At 36.2% G+C, this 22,005-nt stretch overlaps 1 protein-coding gene across 1 annotated transcript in view; it reads left to right on the forward strand.

The window, feature by feature from the left end:
- The window catches only part of LOC134367978 (cilia- and flagella-associated protein 47-like), a 1,412,159-nt gene that overhangs the window by 1,063,955 nt on the left and 326,199 nt on the right, over nt 1-22,005 (forward strand). The window contains 3 exon segments of the mRNA XM_063084614.1: nt 1,982-2,065; nt 8,518-8,675; nt 9,833-10,064. Coding sequence (XP_062940684.1) covers nt 1,982-2,065; nt 8,518-8,675; nt 9,833-10,064 — 474 coding nt within the window.

Here is a 22,005-nt window from a genome sequence, read left to right on the forward strand (position 1 = left end):
GAGGTGGAAATCACTCAATTACATGTATCATGTTTACCCTTAATGCCCCTGACAACTCATTATACTTTACTTATGAACTTCTACTTAATTTTACTTAATTCTATGTTTTACTTGCTGTAACATGGCTTATAACATGGCATTTTAACATTTTATCTTGGCCAGTGACCATAAACTAGATGTAAGGGCTAATATGGTACAGGGATTTTCAAGAGTAAAAGTTCCTTAATAATGAGAAGGTGAAATCAATAAGATAATATTACAGTGGCATAGATTTTAAAAAAAATAGCAGTTATAAATAAGTTCTACTGGTGTAAAGTTGAGCTAGACATCTATAATTAAAAATAATTTGCTTCATTTTGTCAAATGACTAAAACACAGGAGATCAAATGTTCACATCACAAAGAAATCATTGTTTGCAATGATGAATGTGCTAATTACTCTGAATTGATCATCACCCATTTTATACATGTATTGAATTATAACTCTGTACTTCATAAATATGTACAATCAATATGTTTCAGTAACAAAATTTTTTAAAAATTAGAAAATCAGTTGCACAAGTGTGAAGTATGCATAAAGCAAATGTACTTCACAGGGCCTGGTTTTCCAAAGCCTTGCAGTTTCAAATATTGACCTTACAAAAAATAGGAAATTTTCCCCAGGCTATTTAGTCTCTGTTGTAAGATAAAGAGTTGTAACACAGCAAGGCTGCTGGTTCATAGACAGACAAGTTACTGATTAATATGTAAAGATACAGGGAAGGTGCTGAGGGAGAAGGAATGTTTGGTAGATCAAGCTTTTGTTGGTGGATCACTTCATTGCCTAATAGAATGTCATCTGACTTGTATTTACTGAAAGTTACCAGCTTCTATTGTCAAACATGTTAAAAACTATGTCTCTTCTTGTAACTCAGGGGTCTGGAGAATAAGTGCAGGAAGAGAACACCAATTCATGGTTAATTTCCTAAATGGAAGGAATGCCTCGCTCTTGAGGGTTCTGGGATATTAACCCCTTCGGGGCTTCTCACTGCTCAGAAGAGATGGGCTTTGAGAATCTTTGGTGGCTCTGTCACCCAGGAGAAAAGAGGTGACAAATCCGTGGGAGGCAAAGCAACACACAAGGACAAAGTTGCCACATAAGGTAGAAAGCCCCAATATAATCTAATAGTATTTTTTGATTGGTAAAAATAATGACACAATTTCACAGTACTTTCATAAAATAGAGTATGCAGATTATGGAAGACAATAGTACTCTCTACTGGTTGAATAACTTTTGCAGTATTACTTCTATTTCTCAGACACCTTTAAAGAAAGACAAGCACAAAACAAAAGGTTATCTAAGGAAATGAGACTGGTATATAAAAGATTTGAATACCTTGCAGTAGAAAGAACCCTTAAATGTTCTAAATGTTTGGAATCTGAAGAAGAGAAACCTTAGAGAAAATATAATTTCTATATTTAAATATTTGAAGGACTGTAATGGGGGTCAGATTGCAGGTTTTGTTCTGTGTTGCTCTGGAACAGAACTTCTCAAGTTATAGCTCTCCAGATATGAATAAAATAGGCTGTTTGTGACTTGTGAGTGTCATCCTGGTAATGTTTGCCTAGTGGTGATGTCCAAGGCTGCATACCATTTGTAAGGGCTTGTGTAGAAGAATGGGAATAAATTAAGTCTAAGGCCCTTTCAGCTCTAAAATTTCCTGAATCTGTGTTTTTGAACCTGCACAGTTATAAGCTATGTGCTAGAGCATATTTGACAATGAAATTTACAGTCTCTGTTAAAAGCTTTAATAGTAAACATTTTAAAAACAATTAAGGCAGATATAGTAGGTGGTTAACAAAAACAATGTAGGTGGAAAGAAATAATGATGAACAATTCATGTCTTCATCATTAATGGCATCTGGAATACTCAAAAATATTTTGTTGTATTTGCTACAACTGAAAATTATATTTTATTAAAATGCAAAATTTTCACTTTTAGGTTTTCACTTCCAGTTACTGTAACAGCAGAAAACTGCATTCTTACTATATACCTATATATAGCAATTCATCTGGATAAGCAAAAAGCAAAAAGTTATTTTAAAGATTGGTAAGTTACATCTGACTGATTTCTCTCTCCCTCACTGTATAGGTCTTTTATGTAAAGCTGACAAATAGAAATAAAGTGAATTTAAAATGAACAGATTTATTAAGCACCTGCCATTATCAGGAGCTGTGCTTATCATTGGGAATAGAATACGACAGTGTCTGTTAATTCCAAAAGTTGACAATCTAGTGAAAAATACATAAATAAATTAATACAAAGAAGATTAAATTAAGAGCTCTCTATATGAGTCAACTGAAGTGTTGTACATGTGGGGGTGGTGCAGAGGTTACTGCTGATGTTGTGAGTCTGTAATGACTTTGTAGAAGATGTGAAATTTATGTAGAATTTGGCAATGATGATCTTGAAAGGGATGATTTGAGCAAAGGGCCATAAAGCAGAAGCATGGGCGTGTGATGGGAGACATGAGGCAGGAAACGCAGGTTCAGGGACATACCGCTGAGCCCTTTATTCTGTTATACTGGGAACCTTCTATGGGTTTTGGGTATCAGTGATTTAGAAAGGGAGGAGTTGTGGAGATGTGAGAGGAGTTAAAGTGGGACAGAGAGTGGTCAGTAGGCCAGCCTGGAATTCCTGAAGGAGAAATTGTGAGAGAAACTAAGAACAGTAGAGAAGAAGGGAGAGAGCAGATAGTTGTATGAAATGCAAGACAAGGGAAAGGAGGAAGATTGGTGGACTAAGTCCCAGAGAAGAGAAAGGATGGAGAGTAAGGAAAAAATCCTGCCTGTCTAGCTTGTCAAGGCCTTAATTTTCAGTGCTGAATTGAAAATCTTTTCTGTGTTTTTAACCAGTTTTCCCTTATATTACATTTGCTTCTTCAAATATTTATCACTCTTATGAAACCTATAAGATCTGGTTATGCCTCAATCTCAGGGGATGACTTTTTCTAACTTTTCAGAAGACATAGAGACCATCAGGCATTAACACTTTGAACTTCCACATTTCAAGCTTGTATTCAAAACTGTCATCTCTGCTTTTATTCTTGTCACAAGGCCAGGAGCCAGGCTCTCTCCTGACTTAGGCCATTCACTTATCTGAATCCCATTACCCAGAGACCCCACCTAATTAAATATCATGGCTTACTCATGCCCTTCAACTTCTGCCTCCTTAACTGCTTTGGGTGAGTGTCTGGGAAGACAGCAGGGAGGAGAAAGGAGACTGTATTCTCAGTGGACAAGCTTATCCCCAAAGAGCATAAAGGGCAGACTCAGGCTATGCATCCCATATTTAATCTTCCCAAATTTACCAGTCAGATGAATCACTTACTGTCTCATAGAGAGGGAAAAAAGTAGCAGAGAAAATGAAGCAATTAGAATACCTCAGTTACCTTTAACAGGAAAGAAATTTCAGGAGTGAGAAAGAAGCATTCCTCAGTTATACTGCCATTGACTAAATGGTGATATGAGTACTGAGCACAGCTAAGACTGTTGACTATTCTCTGTCTCTCTCCAAACTCTCCCTAGGCTTCTACATACCGTACTTGTCTAGGTCTCCTCTGACCTCTCTGTTTCTTCTGAGCATCTCTCATGGGTTCTACTTCCTGTATCTGTACTTTTAAATTCTTTGTGTCAATGGGAGTTCTGATCCCCTCTTCTTTTCTCCCTTGCATGACTTCAGTTATAATTCATGGGCTATATCTTTAGCCCAGATCCCTCTGAGAGATTCAGGAAAGCAGAATTTAACAGCATTCTGGATCCTTTCATTGTACTCCTCTATAGGCACCCCAAAAACATCATGGCCCAACCTAATCTCCTCTTTCTGAAATTTTCTCCACCTTCTGTATACCCCACGATGCACCTTCAGTCCATCCAGCTGCCCAATCCAGAAACCTGAGTGCCATCCTTGAGTGCCTTCTCTCTCTCACTACACCTCTAGTCCACCAATTCCTATCCCTTTTGCTGCCTAAACAAGTGTCAAATCTGTTCATTTCTCTCCCACTCCACTGCCACTACACACATTCTAGCTGCCATAATGTCTTGCCAGTATCACTTCAAAGGTTTCTAAACTGTTCTCCTGCCTCCTGTTATGTTCCTCCCTTTCACAAACCATCCTTCACACTGTGGCCACAGTAATATTTATAAACTGTAAATCTGATCTTGTAATTCCCATGTGTGGAATCTCTCTATGGAATGCTATTGCTAGTATTACAAGTAAGATGAAGCCTACAAGACCCCACGTGGCATGGCCCTAGCCAATGGCTTCACTCTCATTTCTGGACATCTTTCCCTCTATTCTCAAGCCACATTAAACTTCTGTGAGTTCTTCCAGCATCTAGATCCTCAATGAGGATATTTCTTGTGACTGGTGCATTTTCCCTACCACACTCTTCACACCTACGGAAGATCCCTGCCTTTGCATGCAAAGGTTTTTTGTTTCTCTGGTGTACGCACATAGCTCTGTGCAATTCTCTTGTCGTGGCCCTTTCCAAATTTTGACTTAACCCACCTGTTATCTGTGTCCCTTTCTAGATGTTGATATCCATGAAGTTTGTGAGAACAGGAATCATCTCTTTTCTTTTCACTCTTGTGTCCAGAGTACCTCACACAGTGTCTCACAGACAGAGGTATTTATTTGATATTATAGAGTGGATCATCTGAATTATAGACCATCAGGAAGTCATGTCTCAGCTATTTATTTTCACAAGGAAATGGGGTATTTGTGGAGTAGTATATTTAAAAAAAATATTTTTCAGTTTCCTTAGAATTATCACTCGAAATTCTTTGTCAGACATTTCAAGGGCTTCTTGTTCTATAGGATCTAGAGCTTGAGAGTGTTTACCCTTTGGTGGTGTACTTTCTTGATTTTTCATATTTCTGGTATCTTTTCTTTGATGTTTAGTAATTGTGGCAGGGGGTTTCACAGTCCACAGGTTTGACACTATTGTCTGATTAGGATGTTGCTGGGGTTGCCAATTTGGTATGGCTACCTCAGTGTCTGCTCAGTTGGCCACTAGTCCCTTGCGTTTGTGGTTACCTCAGTTCTTGGGACTCTCCGGGGAGCCACCTCTCTGGTCAGCATGCACTCGGCCGGGCTGCTGGGTCACAGGGTGGTACCACAGGGTGTGTGGTCTCCGCCGAGCTTCCGCCTCCCCTGCTGGATGTCACCCTGCTCCGTGCACACTGAGTCAGGCTGCTGGATCGTGCAGCGGAGGCACTGCAGGGTGTGTGGTCTCTGCCGAGCTTCCACCTCCCCTGCTGGACATCTCCCGCTCTGTGCACACTAGGCCAGGCTGCTGGATCACAAGGCTACGGCACCACAGAGTGTGTGGTCTCTGCGGAGTTTCCACCTCCCCTGCTGAACATCTCCCTGCTCTGTATGGTACTGGCATAAAAACAGACACACTGATCAATGGAATAGAATAGAGAATCCAGAAATCAAACCACACAACTACAGCCATCTGATCATTCACAAAGGCACCAAGCCTATACACTGAGGAAGAGACTGCCTCTTCAACAAATGGTGCTGGGATAACTGGATATCAATATATAGGAAAATGAAACTAGACCGATACCATTCACCATACACTAAAGTCAACTCAAAATGGATTAAAAAATTAAATATACATCCTGAAACAATAAAACTTCTTAAAGAAAACATAGGAGAGACACTTCAGGAAGTAGGAATGGACACAGACTTCATGAATATGACCCCAAAAGCATGGGCAACCAAAGGAAAAATAAACAAATGGGATTATATCAAACTAAAAAGCTTCTCCACAGCAAAAGAAACAATTAACAAAGTAAAAAGACAACCAACAGAGTGGGAGAAAATATTTGCAAGATATACATCTGACAAAGGATTAATATCCAGAATATACAGGGAAATCAAACAACTTTACAACAAAAAAACAAGTAACCCAATTAAAAAATGGGCAAAAGAGCTAAGTAGGCATTTCTCTAAGGAAGATATACAAATGGCCAACAGACATATGAAAAAATGCTCAACATCACTCAGCATCCGGGAAATGCAAATCAAAACCACACTGAGATACCATCTCACCCCAGTTAGGATGGCTAATATCCAAAAGACTGTGAATGATAAATGCTGGTGAGGTTGCAGAGAAAAATGAACTCTCATACATTGTTGATGGGACTGAAAAATGGTGCAGCCTCTATGGAAAATGGTATGGAGGTGCATCAAACAATTGCAGATAGATCTACCATACGACCCAGCTATCCCACTGCTGGGAATATACCCAGAGGAATGGAAATCAACAAGTCGAAGGTATACCTGTTCCCCAATGTTCATTACAGCACTGTTTACAATAGCTAAGAGTTGGAACCAGCCCAAATGTCCATCATCAGATGAGTGGATACGGAAAATGTGGTATATCTACACAATGGAATACTACTCAGCTATAAAAAAGAATGCAATACTGCCATTTGTGACCACATGGATGGACCTAGAGAGAATTATATTAAGTGAAACAAGTCAGGCACAGAAAGAGAAATATCATCTGTTCTCACTTATTTTTGGGAGCTAAAAATAAATAAATAAATACACACACACAAAAAAAACTGGGGTGGGGGTGAAGAAGACATAACAATTACAATTCCGTGAAGTTGATACGACAAGAAAGGACATCATTGGGAGGGAGTGGGGAGAGGAAAGTGGGAGGGAGGTTTCGGTAATGGGCCACAATAATCCTCATTGTATATTGACAAAATAAAATAAAGTAAAATATTTTTAAAAAATTAAAATTTAAATTTAAAAAAATATTTTAAAGTACTTTATGAAATAAGCTGCTGGCAGTGTGGAGATATATAGATAGATACATGAGAGATAGATAGATAATCTCAAAATTTTGACACACATTGACTAATCCTAATGTTATATTTTTATATTCTTTTAATATACTTGCAGGGGGAGGGAGGTTTCAGATACCACAACATAATGGGAATAGCAGTGAACCTGGATGGAAATTCAATTTTGTTTTCTAACTCCACTGTTTTGCCATATGATTTTATCTTTAATTCTCAGATACTCAAATTTATCATCTTTCATTAACAACATGTTCATGGAAAGAGAGAATCAGAATACTATATTATTTGTTTTATCTCCTTCAAAGAGCTTTTGTGAGAACTCATAGACTAAATACTTGGAAGATATTATTATTACTATCATTTCATTATTATTGCCATTATAACTGTGATTGTGAGTTGCTTTGCTGCTCTTTTATATTTTCATATTTTTCCAGAAAAGAATGAAAAATTACTGTACAATAAATAATATTTTCTCTTTAAAAGGAAAAAATTAATAAAGTCTTTGTATTTGTTAGATAATTATTTGAGTGTGAAGTCTATGGATTAAAAATAATGCATCCATTTGGGAAAATATTTTTAAAGAAAGAACTCATGACTGTTAGATATTCCAAAATACCTTTAGAAATATGTATAATAATTTTTAATGTACATTTGATGCTTCCCAGGTATATAGTATCCTGCTACGTGCCTTACACTTGTTATTTCAGTTAGTCTTCTCAACAGTTCTCAGTTAGATGCCCTTATAGACCTCACTTTACAGATTAAGGCTCTAAGTAATGGAGAGGGTGAACAGCTTGTTCCACGAAAATCTAACCAAATTTGTGAGACCTCAAAACCTACACACTTAGCTATTGTGCACTAGAGTATGACGTGCTCAATGCAGGTGAAATCTTAAAATACATTAACTATACCCTAAAGTAAGGCAGTATTAATAATTTGTTATAGATCATATGCTTAATTGAAAAACTACATTATGTATTTTGATGTCTGGCCTCGGGTCACATGTGCTGGCTTTTCGTGGTCAGCACTGCCTTTGTATGAAGATTCCCACTGTGGCAAACTCTAATGTATATACAGCAACTCTAACTGAAGTAGAGATGGAAATCTGTGCAAAATGGTATCAGCTCAAAACCAAGCAGTGATGTCATTTCAGAGAATTAACTAGGAGGAAATTGCTTTTCTTGGTGATTCTTTTCTTAAAACTTATTTTGAACACCATGTATAATAATTAAAAAGGTTTTTTTTTTTTTTGGTGTAGAACTGTTTCATGTGTTTTATATATTCCTGTTTAAGGTAAATTTGAACATTGTTCATTCTCCAGTAACTTTGATGTACCATAACAACTGTGTTGTCAAATACATTTCATTCAATTTAGAAAACTGTGTCACCTTTTATGTTGTTTTCTTATTTGACATATTATATGATTTATAATGAATATTTAGTTTACTTTGCTATATATATATTTTGTTATATACATATATATTTCTTTTACTTTGTTATATATATATCACATATATGTATATGTTACATATACATATATACACATGTGTATGTGTGTATTTATATATATATATATATATGTTTCAGGTTAAATACTGTAATGTGATAGTGAATTCCACAATTGCTTGTTTGACTTACTAAGATCCGATGTGTCATCGTAGATACAGACAGAAGTCCTGTGAAGACTAGAGACAATGTTTTACTTCCCCCCAGGGATGCTGGATTACTCTCTCCTGCTTCAGTGAGAAAGGCATCCACCACTACTAAATTTAATGGCGCTGAACTTGCAAGACGAAACTTGTTTGTTGGTATATGACAAATATATAGTGCACTTCACAATTCCGGTCCATTATATGAAGTGCTTAATACCATTTAATTTAAAAGTATCGTTTAATTTAAAAGGTAGGATTTTTCGGGTAACAAGAAATTTATGAAGAAAACCATGAATTTGTCATTAGTCTTAAGTGGGTCATCTGTTTTCAATAGTAGAGGTTCTTTAATGTTCTTGGTTCGTAGCACTCTTAGATTCTCAGTATTTTTCCCTAGGCCAAAAGATGTATCACATAGTTCCAAGTGTTTTGGTACAAAACTTTATGAGTAGTAGCTTATGTGCTGTCCAACAGATGTTGCAGTAATATTTAATTAAGATTTTAAATATCCTGTGAGTCCCCTGTAAATTTGCTGTGACATCTCAGTTACCCTCTGTACACAGTTCGGGAACTGCAGAACTAGGAGTTTGTCTCCTCCTTATCCAGCTGGATCCAAGTTTGCCTGTCTTAGAAAGAGGTGAACACAGATAAGTATGTGAGTTCGATATCATAATTTGCAATTAACTGTACAAATATTCATTTCTCTGAATATGGGTAATACTGAAAATTTTCCTTTTTATTGAATGGACCAAACGAAGTTTAATAGTGTGAGGATTTTAGTGAGTATATGGTTGTGCCATTACATAAGCAGATATTATTGAGGAAAAAAAAAAAAGATCTTTTTGTATCCTCAAAATTTTTCTTTGCTCAAAAATGTTTTGTTTTATTGATGTGCTTGATTTAGAAAAAAAGCTGTTTGGAATCTGAAGTAAATATTTTTTTATATAATTTTTTCAGCTGTTTAATTTTCTCTAATAAGTAAAGCCGAAGAATTGTCAAGACATTTTATCTAGGTGATTCAAAATGAAAGATTCCTCTTTGGGGAATGTTTTCACTTAACATTATGGCAAGAAAAAACTTAACTGTTTTCTTTATTAAAATTAATCTATTTTAAAAACATTTCTATTGGGTAATAGAAAATAAATAGGTTTTTATTGTTTATTTTAATATAAAGTAAATTGACTCAGAATTTTTTTGAGAGCACAGAATAATTTGTAGAACGGGCTCTGTTTGTCTACATACAAATGGAAATAGTGGACAGAATATTTTACTCTATGGTCAAGCAAACATTTTTTACAAATAAATGTGATTTTTAGGAATGGAAATAATACATGAAAATTTGAACTCAGATGAAAGTAAAACGTCAAAGAAAGATGATCAGTCTACGGAAAACGAAGTGAAGAATGAACAATTCTTTTCTCCTGAAAATGGAACAAAGGCATATAATTTCTTTCAGAAGGTTGTAAATGCAGCTCAGACCTGGTTCAGTCTCTTTGGCTGGCCTGAAAGACCCCATTCACTTTCTATTCCAGAAACTATAAGGTGACAGTTACATATTTCTATAAATTCCTTTCTTTGAATCATATTGTAAAATAAAATCTCTTTATTGGAATCATTTTAAGTGAAACACAATATTAAATAATTTATTCTAAGCTGATAAATTATGAGAAGATTATTAAGAAGAGTACAAAGATGCAAATATCAATTCTTTGGTATATATGTACTTTTTAATTTCTTCTAAACATCTGATGATTTTAGGCAAGCACTGGAAATATCTGGACCTCAGTTTCCTCATCTGTGAAATGAGAAAGAGTAAATTATGGGTAGGAAAAGCCCTTTTAAAGTTGAAAATTTTGGAAACTACACATTTTTATATAAGTAAACTGTCAGCCTTAAATATAGCCAGGTAGACAGTGGTATTAGGGAACAGAGAGGGCTCACTTTTCTTTGACACATCTCCTTTTTGACAGTACATTTACCTCCCTTCTTTCATGTGTTGTTTTATTACTCAGCATGTCTAAAATAGTTAGACTGCTTTGGTTATATCAGGTCACTTAATTCTGTTGTTAACTTAGAGAGGAATTTAGGCCCCTCACACTTGTTATGATGTTGCTGATGTAGTGGGTTTTCAGAGCTTTTCTACTTCCTTTCTTAGCACTGGGGTCACTTGCTGTCACCACAGGGGGAATACTGATCTATGTAGGTAGGCAAGCTATGTTTAGAATTTTTGCTCTATTTTCAAGAGTGAGCTAAGTCAATAGTTTTCCTGTATGTAATATTTCTCAGTTTTTAAATTAAAGGGCAATTTCAACTTTATATAATGAATTAGATAATATTTAATCTTTGACCATACTGTGGGAAAATTAATGCAGCAGATACCCTAAAAAGTCCAGGTTTAATCATAAAATCATCTGGCTCCAGTGAATTTTTTAGAGAAGTTATTTTGCAATAACTTTTCAGATTTTTGCTTTGGTATTTGTTCTTCTGAAAATTTTACCTATTTTGAGTACATTTTAATGAATCGTTTTCATTTGGGGCAAAAACGATTGATTGACAATTTAAAATTCTTCATTCAACAGTTGTGACTAGTAGTCTTCCTGTTTTTTATTCCCCTATATGAAGCTAAGGTCTCTTGCTTATTGATAATTCTAATTTTATTTTATTGATTATAGGTGTCAATAGTTTTCTTTTATGTCTCATATAACAAATAAGTTTTTGGATTAGTTTGTCCACTTCTGTGTTTTCTAAACCATGTAACGTCGATTTTTTTCTTTATAATTTACTTTTCTTTAAACTTGAATCTTATGCTTAATTATTTTCACATCTATAACTCTTTATTCCACTTTGGATGCATCCCAGAATTATTGCTACTAAGAAAAATGTTCTGATGTTTGTTGTTTTCATAGAACTTGGGATTTTAGTTTTTATTTTCTATATATTTTTTGCTATAGTAGGGATTGCTAATTTGTTGTCATTGCTTTCATGCATCATTATTTGCTTGCCAATTCACATTAATTTGGGGGCATTTACTTATGCTATTTTGTTATGTTTCTTTGTTGGTACAAGTGTAGAAATGAATACATTTGTTTATAAATGGTAGTGGACATTTCTGGATACTAATAGGAAGTTTCTCAGAGATGGGATCATTGAATCAAATAATATAAACTTAAAGTCTCTTTAGAATACATTCTTGGATGATTTTCTAATAAGTGTTCTATACTGTAACCCCACTAATGAAGTACATTGTCCGTCTGGTTGTTTCCTGACAGAGTTGAGTGCTGTTACATTTTTAAAACTTTACTATTTTGAAAAGTGAGAAACAATTCACATCATTGGGTACTGCCTGGAGAAAGGCAGTTCTAGAGGAGTGTGGTGGCCTTGCTAGCCTTGGGAAAGAAGTTGCCCACAATCAAAAAACTGTGAATAAAGATAGACTTTGTCCAGATTATAATGTAATTCAGCATCATTTTTTGATTTGGAATATGTGGATCATGGACTCTCAGGCTAAGAAGAGACCTCCAAGTAAATACATATTTGTTAGTATTTGAACTCCCTCCTCAATGTCTCGATATTACCCCATCATCTGGACTCATCCAGTGTTTCCGATGAGAAGTGCAATATTTTGTGAGTAATGTGCCATTCTCTCAGAATTCTTTTATGGTTCCCATTTCTCTGCTATTCTTCTATTCAGAAATTTGTTGAAATAAAATCTGAGTGTGGGGATCTTTTTCATCATTCCATCGGCTTTGCATTCAATAGGTCCTTTCATTTAAAAAAATAATCTTTTAATTATTCTTCCCTGCCTCCTTTTCTCCTATTTTGCTCTCTCAGTTTTCTCTAATTTTTATATTCTGTCTTTCTGAACCTCCTATTAGAGGGATGCTGGACCTGCTTTACTGGTCCTTTATATCCCTTGCAATAAAGTTTTATGTTTTTCATCTTTTCCTATCTTTTACTTTCTTATACTTGTGTTTCTCTTTCACTTTCTCTTCTAGTCTTCTATAAAATCATTCTTTGTGTCTGTTGACCAATTCTTCATTAGCCCCTTTCCCTCTCCCCCTCCCTGCCCCTTTTCCAAATCAACATTGTACCCCACATGTATGTATAATAAAAAAATAAATAAACAATGAAATTCTGCTATCTGTAGCAACACAGATGAACTTAGAGAAAATCATGTTAAGTGAAATAGCCAAGCACAGAAAGAGAAATAAACAAATACATATAAGGAGAAAAAAAAAAAAAAAAGCTAAAACAATCACAAGAATACGTTGAACATTTTAAGAGAAGAGAACAGAACTGAGGTTGCCAGGGGTGGTAAAGAAATGGGGGTAAGGGAGGAATTGGTAAAGGGCCACAAAAATCGATTACATTGTATAAGGACATTGTATAACACAATTGATTACACTGCATATATATATGTATATATACATATACATACATACATACATATATACACACATATATATATTTATATACATACATGTATATATTAATTATCCTAATTTGAACATCACATATTTCACACCGGTATTGATATTCAATAGTGTACCCCACAGATATGTACAATCAACTATGTCCCAATTAAATAAAAACTCAAATCTGTATTTAATGGAAGGAAGCAATCATCAAAGCAATTTGACTAAGCTCAACAGGTTATGTGTGTAGTTAGGTTAGAAATATGGGTTGCTGTTCATTGAGGCATAGTGGAAGGAGGTTGGAAAGGAGAGGATAGGTGTTCAAGTGATGATTCATTACATAGAAAGAGAATGTTAGAGATAAGCCACTACTGCCACTTCATTTTATAAATTAATCATAAGTTATGTACAGCAATTATGAAGCATCTAAGGGTACCAGAATACCTGACCACTGAGCACAGGTGCCCAAAGATACTTGTGTCTTCAAGAAAACCAAACAAGGGCTCAGTCATCATGGTTTAACAACAGCTTACACAAGACACACTAGCTCTTGGAGAATGGGGGAGAAAAAAGAAAAAAGAAGCTTGCTTTTATTTATGTATTTATTTATATTATTGATGACGATAACATTCAAATGTCAACTCCTCAGAAAAGATTTCCCCACAACCCCTAACTAAAAGCACTGTCCTCTGCCCCCCCCACCACTCTCAACCAACCCTTCACGCATTTAAATGTAAATTACCTAGTTGGACACTTTGTTCTTCACTGTAAGCTGTGGACCTAGAAAAATGTCTGACACATAATAGGCACTAAAGAAGACATTTGTTTTCTGAAATATTCTTCATAAAGTGCCACTTACCTACGAGGGTGTGTGTGTGTGTATGTGTGTGTGTGTGTGTATACTATTCATTTGTTTTCTGAGGCTTATAACAGAATACTTGAAACTGGGTAATGTATAAAGAAAACAAAATTTATTTCTTACAGTTTCAGACTGTAAGGAAGTCCAAGATCCAGGAAATACATCTGGTGAGAACTCTTTACAGGGTCCTGTGGCAACCAGGTTATCACACGGTGAAGATGGCATAAACTCTTTATCATGCATCCTGGTCTCCTTCTAAAGCCATGAGTGCCACTCCCATTACAACTCACTAAACCATTAACCCATCAGTCCGTGAACAGATCAATCCATTCACCAGGATGTAGTCCTCACAATCCAATCACCTCTTAAAGGCCCTACCTCTCAGCACTGCCATAGTCTGATTACCCACCCTCTTAACACTATTACAGTGGGGATAAAGCTTCAATGACTTTGGTGATGACATTCAGTGCGGATTTTTTGTGTTACAATGGAGATAAAGCTTCAATGAGACTTTTTGCTATGATTTTATTATTAAGTATTATGTATTTATTAGTTATCAGATGGAGTCAGTAATTTCAGTAATATGGGTATGGAGGCCTGATGGGTTGGACCATGCCATTAAGGTTATAATAACCTACACTGAGGCACCATTCATTTTTTTCTAGGCTTAAGAACAAGCCGAATTTGGCTGCTAAATGCACAAGCAGTGGGGATAATCATGCCTTCTCTAAATAGGTTTTGTATAATGGGTTTCAGTCATTGAAGTTTCTATTTTCATTTAGATTATGCTATTTCTTTTAACTAGGAAAGAAGGTGTTAATTATTAACTATTTTAACTAGAAGGTAAGGTCCATAGGGTCCCATTTTTTCAAGCTGATTATAAGTGCCAAAGGCTTAATGTATTACTCATTGGGTCAGATTGTTCATGCTCAGTAGGAAATATTTTAGAACAATGAATGCTATGGCTATGAAAAATTTAGGCAAAGTAATAGTTCCAATGGTTGAGGGTAGACACATCTATTTGTTCATATTTTATGGTCAGTAACTCCAGATTGTTCAGTAACTATCAGCTTGCCCAGATGTGGGGCAGAAGAGGGAGAGGAAGGGATAAAGCTTAAAAGCTATCAGAAGTCAAATATCAAAAAAATGGAATCAGACTCATTATACATCACCACCCTACACACATCACACCCCCTCCCATACATAACCCCACCCTCATTCTCAAACATATAAACACGAAGTCATTTTTCTCTTCACCAGTGGGATAAAGTGCTAAGGAGGAAATTCATCTTCAGTACTCAGTCCTCGCCTCGTCCCTATTCCGAACGTCTGCCTGACTGTGGACCTGCAGGTCTGGCCCCAAACTTTGTATATCTCCACCTCCCTCCCTAGTTTCTCATACACCTGCCCTTTCCCTTCCTTCCCTTCCTACCCACCATCAACGAACACTGCAGAGATTCTCACACAACTTCTGTTCCAAAAGTTTTATTTTATATACTGAAGTGCTAGTATGACAAGTTCTCTTCAGAAAAACTACTCTTGCATTCTTTCCTGAGAAAGATGAAAATTTTCTCCAGCTTCTTCTCTTGACATGTGATGACTGCATGTGGGAAGGTTTGCTGTGTCCTCTTGGACATCTTCAGCCTGATTTTGAATCTTTTTTTCATTCTGTCTCTGTTATTTAAAGGATATTTAGGAATATTCTTTACCTTCACAGTTCTCTGTATTATGTTGAAATGTAAGGTTAATGGTTTTAAATCTCTTCATGACCTGGTAGGGAAAAAGGATAAGCCAAGAAAGACATTGATATGAGGAAGAGGATGGGGAATGGAGTGAAGGGATGTCAGGTCCACCGCCGGCTGACCCAAACAGCCCTAGACTTGTTCCTTTTGGTGGGCAAGTGAATGGTCCGGATTACTCTTTCCCTCCGGTCCCCATTAGGAGGAGACGGGGGAAGAGAGCCATGAAGAGAGGTGAGCACAGCCGCCGGCCCCAACCAGCCCGGTTAAAGAACACTCAGACGCCGCGGGGGTTCTGTCAAGCAGTTCCGTTTATTGTCACACAAGCACTTGCTTTTATAGGCAGATGGGGAGGGGAGGTTTTAACATAATCTTAAAGGTCAAGAGCATGCATCCTGTCTCAATGCCTAGCTATTGCAATCACGCAGTGTTCACGAGCGTGGTGGCCAATAAGGGCTAAAGCAAGGTTCCCGCAGACACTCCCACCCTACTTCCTCCCAGCGCTATCTTAGGCTGCCATGTTAATCGTTAATCCACTTGTAATGTCACTTAAGGTGGCGTAGTTTTTAAGGCCCAACAAAGCGGGGGGCTTTGTGATAATGGGTGCAGGTGGAAGAAGGGTTGTGTCAGATAAGGTCAGGGTACAAGTCTTGGGTTGGGTATTGATAGGGAGGAAGAGGAGGTACATAAGTAGGGTTATCTGACCTTTACATTCTGTTAATTATCCTTATGAAACTTCTTCCTTTTTATGCATTGACTGCTTCCAGTTTGATATTCATATGTAAATTCCAGGTCCATTGCCTCTATAGGCTTTTCTTCTTTCTGAGTACTATTCCCCATTTTCCACAGCTTGTAGCCTCCTCAGGGCTCCTGACTACTCTATATATACCCTCCCTAGAACAATGAGGAGCCACACCCTTAGGTTTGATTGGCCAGCAAGAAACTCCTATAGCCAATGGTAGCCCTGGGTGGCTTAGACGTCACAAAGCAAAGCACCATGCTTGACAGTTTTATGGGGGGATGGGAAGAATTGTAAATGCTGTGGTTATAGAAAAGGGAAAATTTCTCAATACCTCCTAAAGAGCCATACCAAATTGACCTCTCATTTTTTCTCATCTCTTCTAGTTTACTTATGGCAGATCATATGGCAGAGGAAAGTGTTTCCTCCAAGCCATTCCCCAGGGCCACCCCTTTCAGTAGTTAATTCTGTTGTCTTTCAGCCCCTGATAATAACCTAGAATTTTGGATGTCTTATCTAAATTCTTTCCATGCTAATGTGCCCATATTTAAGACTCAGTAGTGATGTGTTATCTCATTTCCCTCCAGCACATGGCTCTACAAGGCAACTTTCCCAGCTGTGTGTGTGTGTGTTTGTGTGTATGTGGTTGCTGGTTTTAATTTAGGGAGGATCCTCTCTACTCTGTTCATATTTATAAGTTTCTTCTTTGAGAGAACCTTATATCAAATCAATATTGTCAGGTTTATGGGCCTCCCCCATGGTAATGGTTGAATTAATACCTTGGCTTTGCCACAAGGGTGTCATGGATGTTTCTCCCTAAAGTTTAAGGATTATGTTTTTTGTTTTGTTTTTTTTTTTTTTTTTTTTTTTTTTTTTTGCAACAGAGGCATAGGCAGAATCAGCAGAAGCATTTTTCTAAGTCCCTAGTGAGTTATTTGCTTTTAGGAGTGTGACCTCTACATTTCACATAGTAAATGCTCTTCCTTCACGTAAGTGACTAGCCAATGGGCTTGTATATTGAACAAACTATCAGTCTTTCTCCTGAGCTCTCTAAAGAAAGGGGCTAACACCTTGTTGGGACAAAATCAGTGGCAACAAGGAAAGAGTCCTGCCTTTGAGCCTAGTGTCAGTCACATCTTACGTTAGAATTGAGACACATGATTCAATCTGAGACTCATAGGTTCAGGCTGAGACACAAGATCCAGGGCTGCTTTAAGAAGGGCTACAACCCAATACTCCTGTCATTAAATGCCTGTTAGTTAAACTTCCGACTTGTGTTGGTTAAATATTTATCACAGGCTTGGTAGGATTCCACTGATGCGGCACAAAGCAGTACAGTTCACACCACAAGCTAGCCAGCAGGCAGTAGCTAGGAAGTTAAAGCAACAGAAAAAAGACTGCTAATGGTAGTGGGTGGTGCCTAAATACCCTGTTCACAGGATCAATTGTGTGATAAACCCACAGAGACGAGACAGACCCTATACCCAAAATTTGGTTTCAGTGTTAAGGCTTATAACACATGCACCAAGAGGGTATGAATAAGCTTATTACTCACATAATGAAGCTTTCTGGGGAGATCAGTGCAGGCTTCCAAGCAGGTACAAGAATGGCTTGAGAGAACAGAAAGCAGATACTGCCTTGGCTTTTATGGTAGTTAGCAAGTGAAGGTGGGGTGAGTGTTTCCACACATAGGCCAGGGCTTGCATGGTTTGAAATTCACACTGGCCCTAAAGAAGAGATCATCTGGGCTTTCCTATCAAATATAGGTAAGAAGGCAAAAAATAAAATGATAGAACTTGAAAGTTGTCAGCAGAACTCTTCTACAGAATAGTGTTGTGTAAATGAAAAATGTTCTACCACAATTTAGAATTTTCATACCCATTATAACCAAGCTTCTCATATTATTTTGGGTTTAATATGCATTTTACCAGATTAGTATTTCCCAAATTATGGTCCTTTATATATTCTTGGTTCGTTAACAGAGAAATTGTGCAGAAAAATAAAGACTGTTACCATCAGCAAGTCTGACACTCATTCTAGAGGAATGTTGACCTAATTGCATGATCTGCTGAATTTTGTGGGGTTTCTTACATTTTTTCCACATCAGATGATTACTGAAGCATTCAAAGGCTGTAATTACAACTGTAGAAACTAAAACATATTGACCACTAATTATATGTAGAAACTATGCTAAACAATTGTCTTAGTTCATTTACACTGTTTTAACAAAATACCAAAGACTGGGTATTTTGTGAATGTGGGAAAAAAGGATAATTTAGTCAGGCTCTCTCAGCTCAGGTCTGGTTGCGGGGGTCGAGCAGTACATTTCTTGTAAACAAATTGTGTGTGGGTGGAGTTAGTGCACATGTGCACCAATGTATCATTTTAGTTTTGTTACTATTGTGTGTTCTTGAGTTTGTGAAGCACAGTGGCAGAGCTTTTGTCTAAAAATAGAGCATGTTTACTTTGCTGACAGCTGCTCAGTTTTTTGGTGGACTTTGCCAGTACCAGTTGAGTTTCTGAGTTTCTCTTTGGACTGCCTAGGTATTAGATGTGTGTGTGCTGAATAAAGACTATTTCTACTTTAACCAAGGCTTCAAGGACCTTTTGGCCAGTTACCTAGCTCATAGACCTGCATGTGAAGGGTTTGTGAATGGGCTTGAGGGGTCTGTGAGCTCCAGACCCTAGCCCTAGCTCTACAGTGAAAAACAGAAATTTATCTTCTCATAGGTCTAAAGGTTGGAAAGGCCAAGGTCCAGGCAGTGGCAATTATGGCTGTCTGATGAGGCCTGTTTTCTGATTCCAAGATGGCACCCTGTTGCTACATTCTCTGGAGGGTTGGAATGCTGTGTTCTCCCACATCAGAAGGCAGAAGAGCAAGTCAGCTTAATGCTGATCCAGCAATCCCACTTCTGGGGATATATCCAGAGGATTGGGAAACATCAGGTGGAAGGGATACCTGCACTCCCATGTTTATTGCAGCTCTATTTAAGATATCCAGGAGATGGAACCAACCAAAATGTCCATCGATGGATAACTGGTTAAAGAAACTGTGGTATATATACACAATGGAATACTACTCAGCCATAAAAAAGGAATGAAATTCTACCATTTGTTGCAATGTGGATGAGCCTGGAGAAAATTATCCTAAGTGAAACAACCCAGGTACAGAAAGAGAAATACCACATGTTCTCACTCAAAGCTCAAGCTGAATCCATAAATAAAGAAATGAACAATAAAAAGAGACAGAAACAAACAAAAATCACAGTAATATATTGAACTTTTAGAATACTAGAGGAGGAAAAGAGGAGGGGTGGGGAAGAGGGAGGGAGGCCAATGAGGAATTGATCAAGGGACACAAAGAATGATTGCATATTGTAATGATGAATAAGCTAACTATACTGATCTAACCACCACAATTTGTAAAGTTATTGAAAATCAATGTTGTACTCCACATGTATGTATAATAAAAAATAAAATTAAAAAAACGCTCATTATATATTATCATGTATTTTAAAAGAATAAATAAATAAATAAATAAATAAATAAATAAAATCTTTCTTATGTAAAAGGAAAAGAAGCCTCTTGTGACACAACACTACCAAATCTCTACTGCATAAAGTAAACTATTATCCTGAGTTTAGGTTTTCTTGGTTTGAATTTTAGTAGCTGTATTGCTGTATAATACAGACAGAATTATCACTATGTGAATACACATATATAGCCACCAACTAAACCAAAATATAGAACAAAAAATAGCATCCATGAATCTCACTGACCTCCTTGTGTTTCATTTCACCTCCCAAGAAGACAACCATTATCCTGTATTCTAACACCATAAATTAGTTTTGTCTGTTTTTGAACTTTATAAAGGAAGAATCATACAGTTTGCATTTCTTTGTGTCTGAATGTTTTTACTCAATTTTATGTTCATGTTTTTCATACAAGTATTTACATTTAAAAGTAGTTTATTTTTAATGCTGTGCACTAGGCCATTGTATGAATATATTACAATTTATTTATTCATTTTCCTGTTGATAAATATTTGTCTGGTTCCTAGATTTTTCTGTTATAAATAATGCTGCTATGAAAATTTTAGTATATTGTCTTTTGGTGTATATTTCTGAAAAGACTCTATGTAAAAGTCAAACTGCCAAATCATAAGATAGGAAAATGACCAGATTTGGGAGAGACTTCCAAATAATTTTCCAAGATTGCACCAATTTCCACTCACACAAGCAATACTCAAGAGATCCAGTTGCTCTTCATACTAAGAAAAATTTAATATTTTCAGTCTTTTTAATATTAGCTCTTCTGGTGGTCATGGTTTGAATTGGCATTTTGCTGCTATTGATGTGAAGAAAAGTTTTACGTGTTCTTGTTCATTTGAAAATGCTGTGTCATAACGTGACTGTTCATGTGCTTTTTCTCTCGCTTTTAAAAAATTGAATCTTCTTTTTTCCTTATTGGTAGTAATTTTATGTATTTTGTATGTTAGTTTTTGTTGGTTACACATATTACAAATATCGTCTCCTTAATATAATCCAATGTATGAATATTTGCTTAAGTATGTATTACTTTTGTCTGCTCTTTAAGAAATCTTTCTGTCCTGAGACTTGATGAAATCCTCCTTTGTTGTTTGTGGAGACTTTGTCGTTTGTCATTCATGTTTGATATTTGATCCCCCTGAAATAAAGATCAAGATATTTTTTTTCCTGTTTTTTTTCAGTAACAGTTGACTAAATGTCATTTATGGTATTTACCCCATTGAGTCAATACCACTTATGGAATTTCTCCAATTAACTCAATACAACTTATGGAAAAGACTATCCGTCTTATTCACTACATGTTCTATAATATGTCTCTTCTCATAAATCAATTATTCATATATTTGTGAATCTGTGTAGTTTATTCTTTTATTAGTTTATATACACTTGCATCAATACCAAATTGTCTTGTGTTATTATTTTGTAGTTCTTGACATCTAGCAGTGCAAGCACTCAAAGTTTGTTGTTGCGCCACAATATTCTCTTAGCTATTTCTGCCATTTGCATTTCTATATAAATCTTAGAATCACTTATAAATTTCCACCAAAAGATAAAAATGAAAAGGCACCCTGCTGGTATTTTGATTGTGATTGAACTTAGTCTATGATCAGTTTAGAAGGAAATGACATCTTTACAATATTGCCTTAATCAAAAATAACACTAATTCTTTATGTAGTTCTCTTAAAGTTTATGTTAATGATGATTCACAGCTTTCTGGGCAGAGTTCTTGCATATATTTTGTCAGATTTATCCCTGCGTATTTGATATTTTTTTGAAGCTATGGTGAATGGCAATTAAAAGTTGGTTTGTTTGTTTGTTTGTTTTTCTGTGTGCTGTATATAAAGTTGGTGATCATATGCTGATATTTATCCAAATACCCTGTTAAGGCAATTTACTACTTCTAATTCTTTCTCTGTAGATTTTCTTTTTATATTTTTCTAAAAACACATTTCCAGATAATGTTATTTTTCCCTTTCCAACCTTTATATCTCTGATTTATTTTTCTTGTCTTACTATCCTTTCTAGGCTCTCTAGTTAAATATTGAATACTATGTATCCTCCTCTTAATTCTGGTCTTAGGGTAAAAAATCTTTCAACATTTTACCATTAGGTATGTATAAAGTTGGCTTTATACTTTTTATAGAAACCTTTATCAAGTTTGATAAAGTTTATTTTTATTTCTAGTTATT

This window comes from Cynocephalus volans, chromosome X (genome assembly GCF_027409185.1).
Source record: "Cynocephalus volans isolate mCynVol1 chromosome X, mCynVol1.pri, whole genome shotgun sequence".
Taxonomy (NCBI): Eukaryota; Metazoa; Chordata; class Mammalia; order Dermoptera; family Cynocephalidae; genus Cynocephalus; species Cynocephalus volans.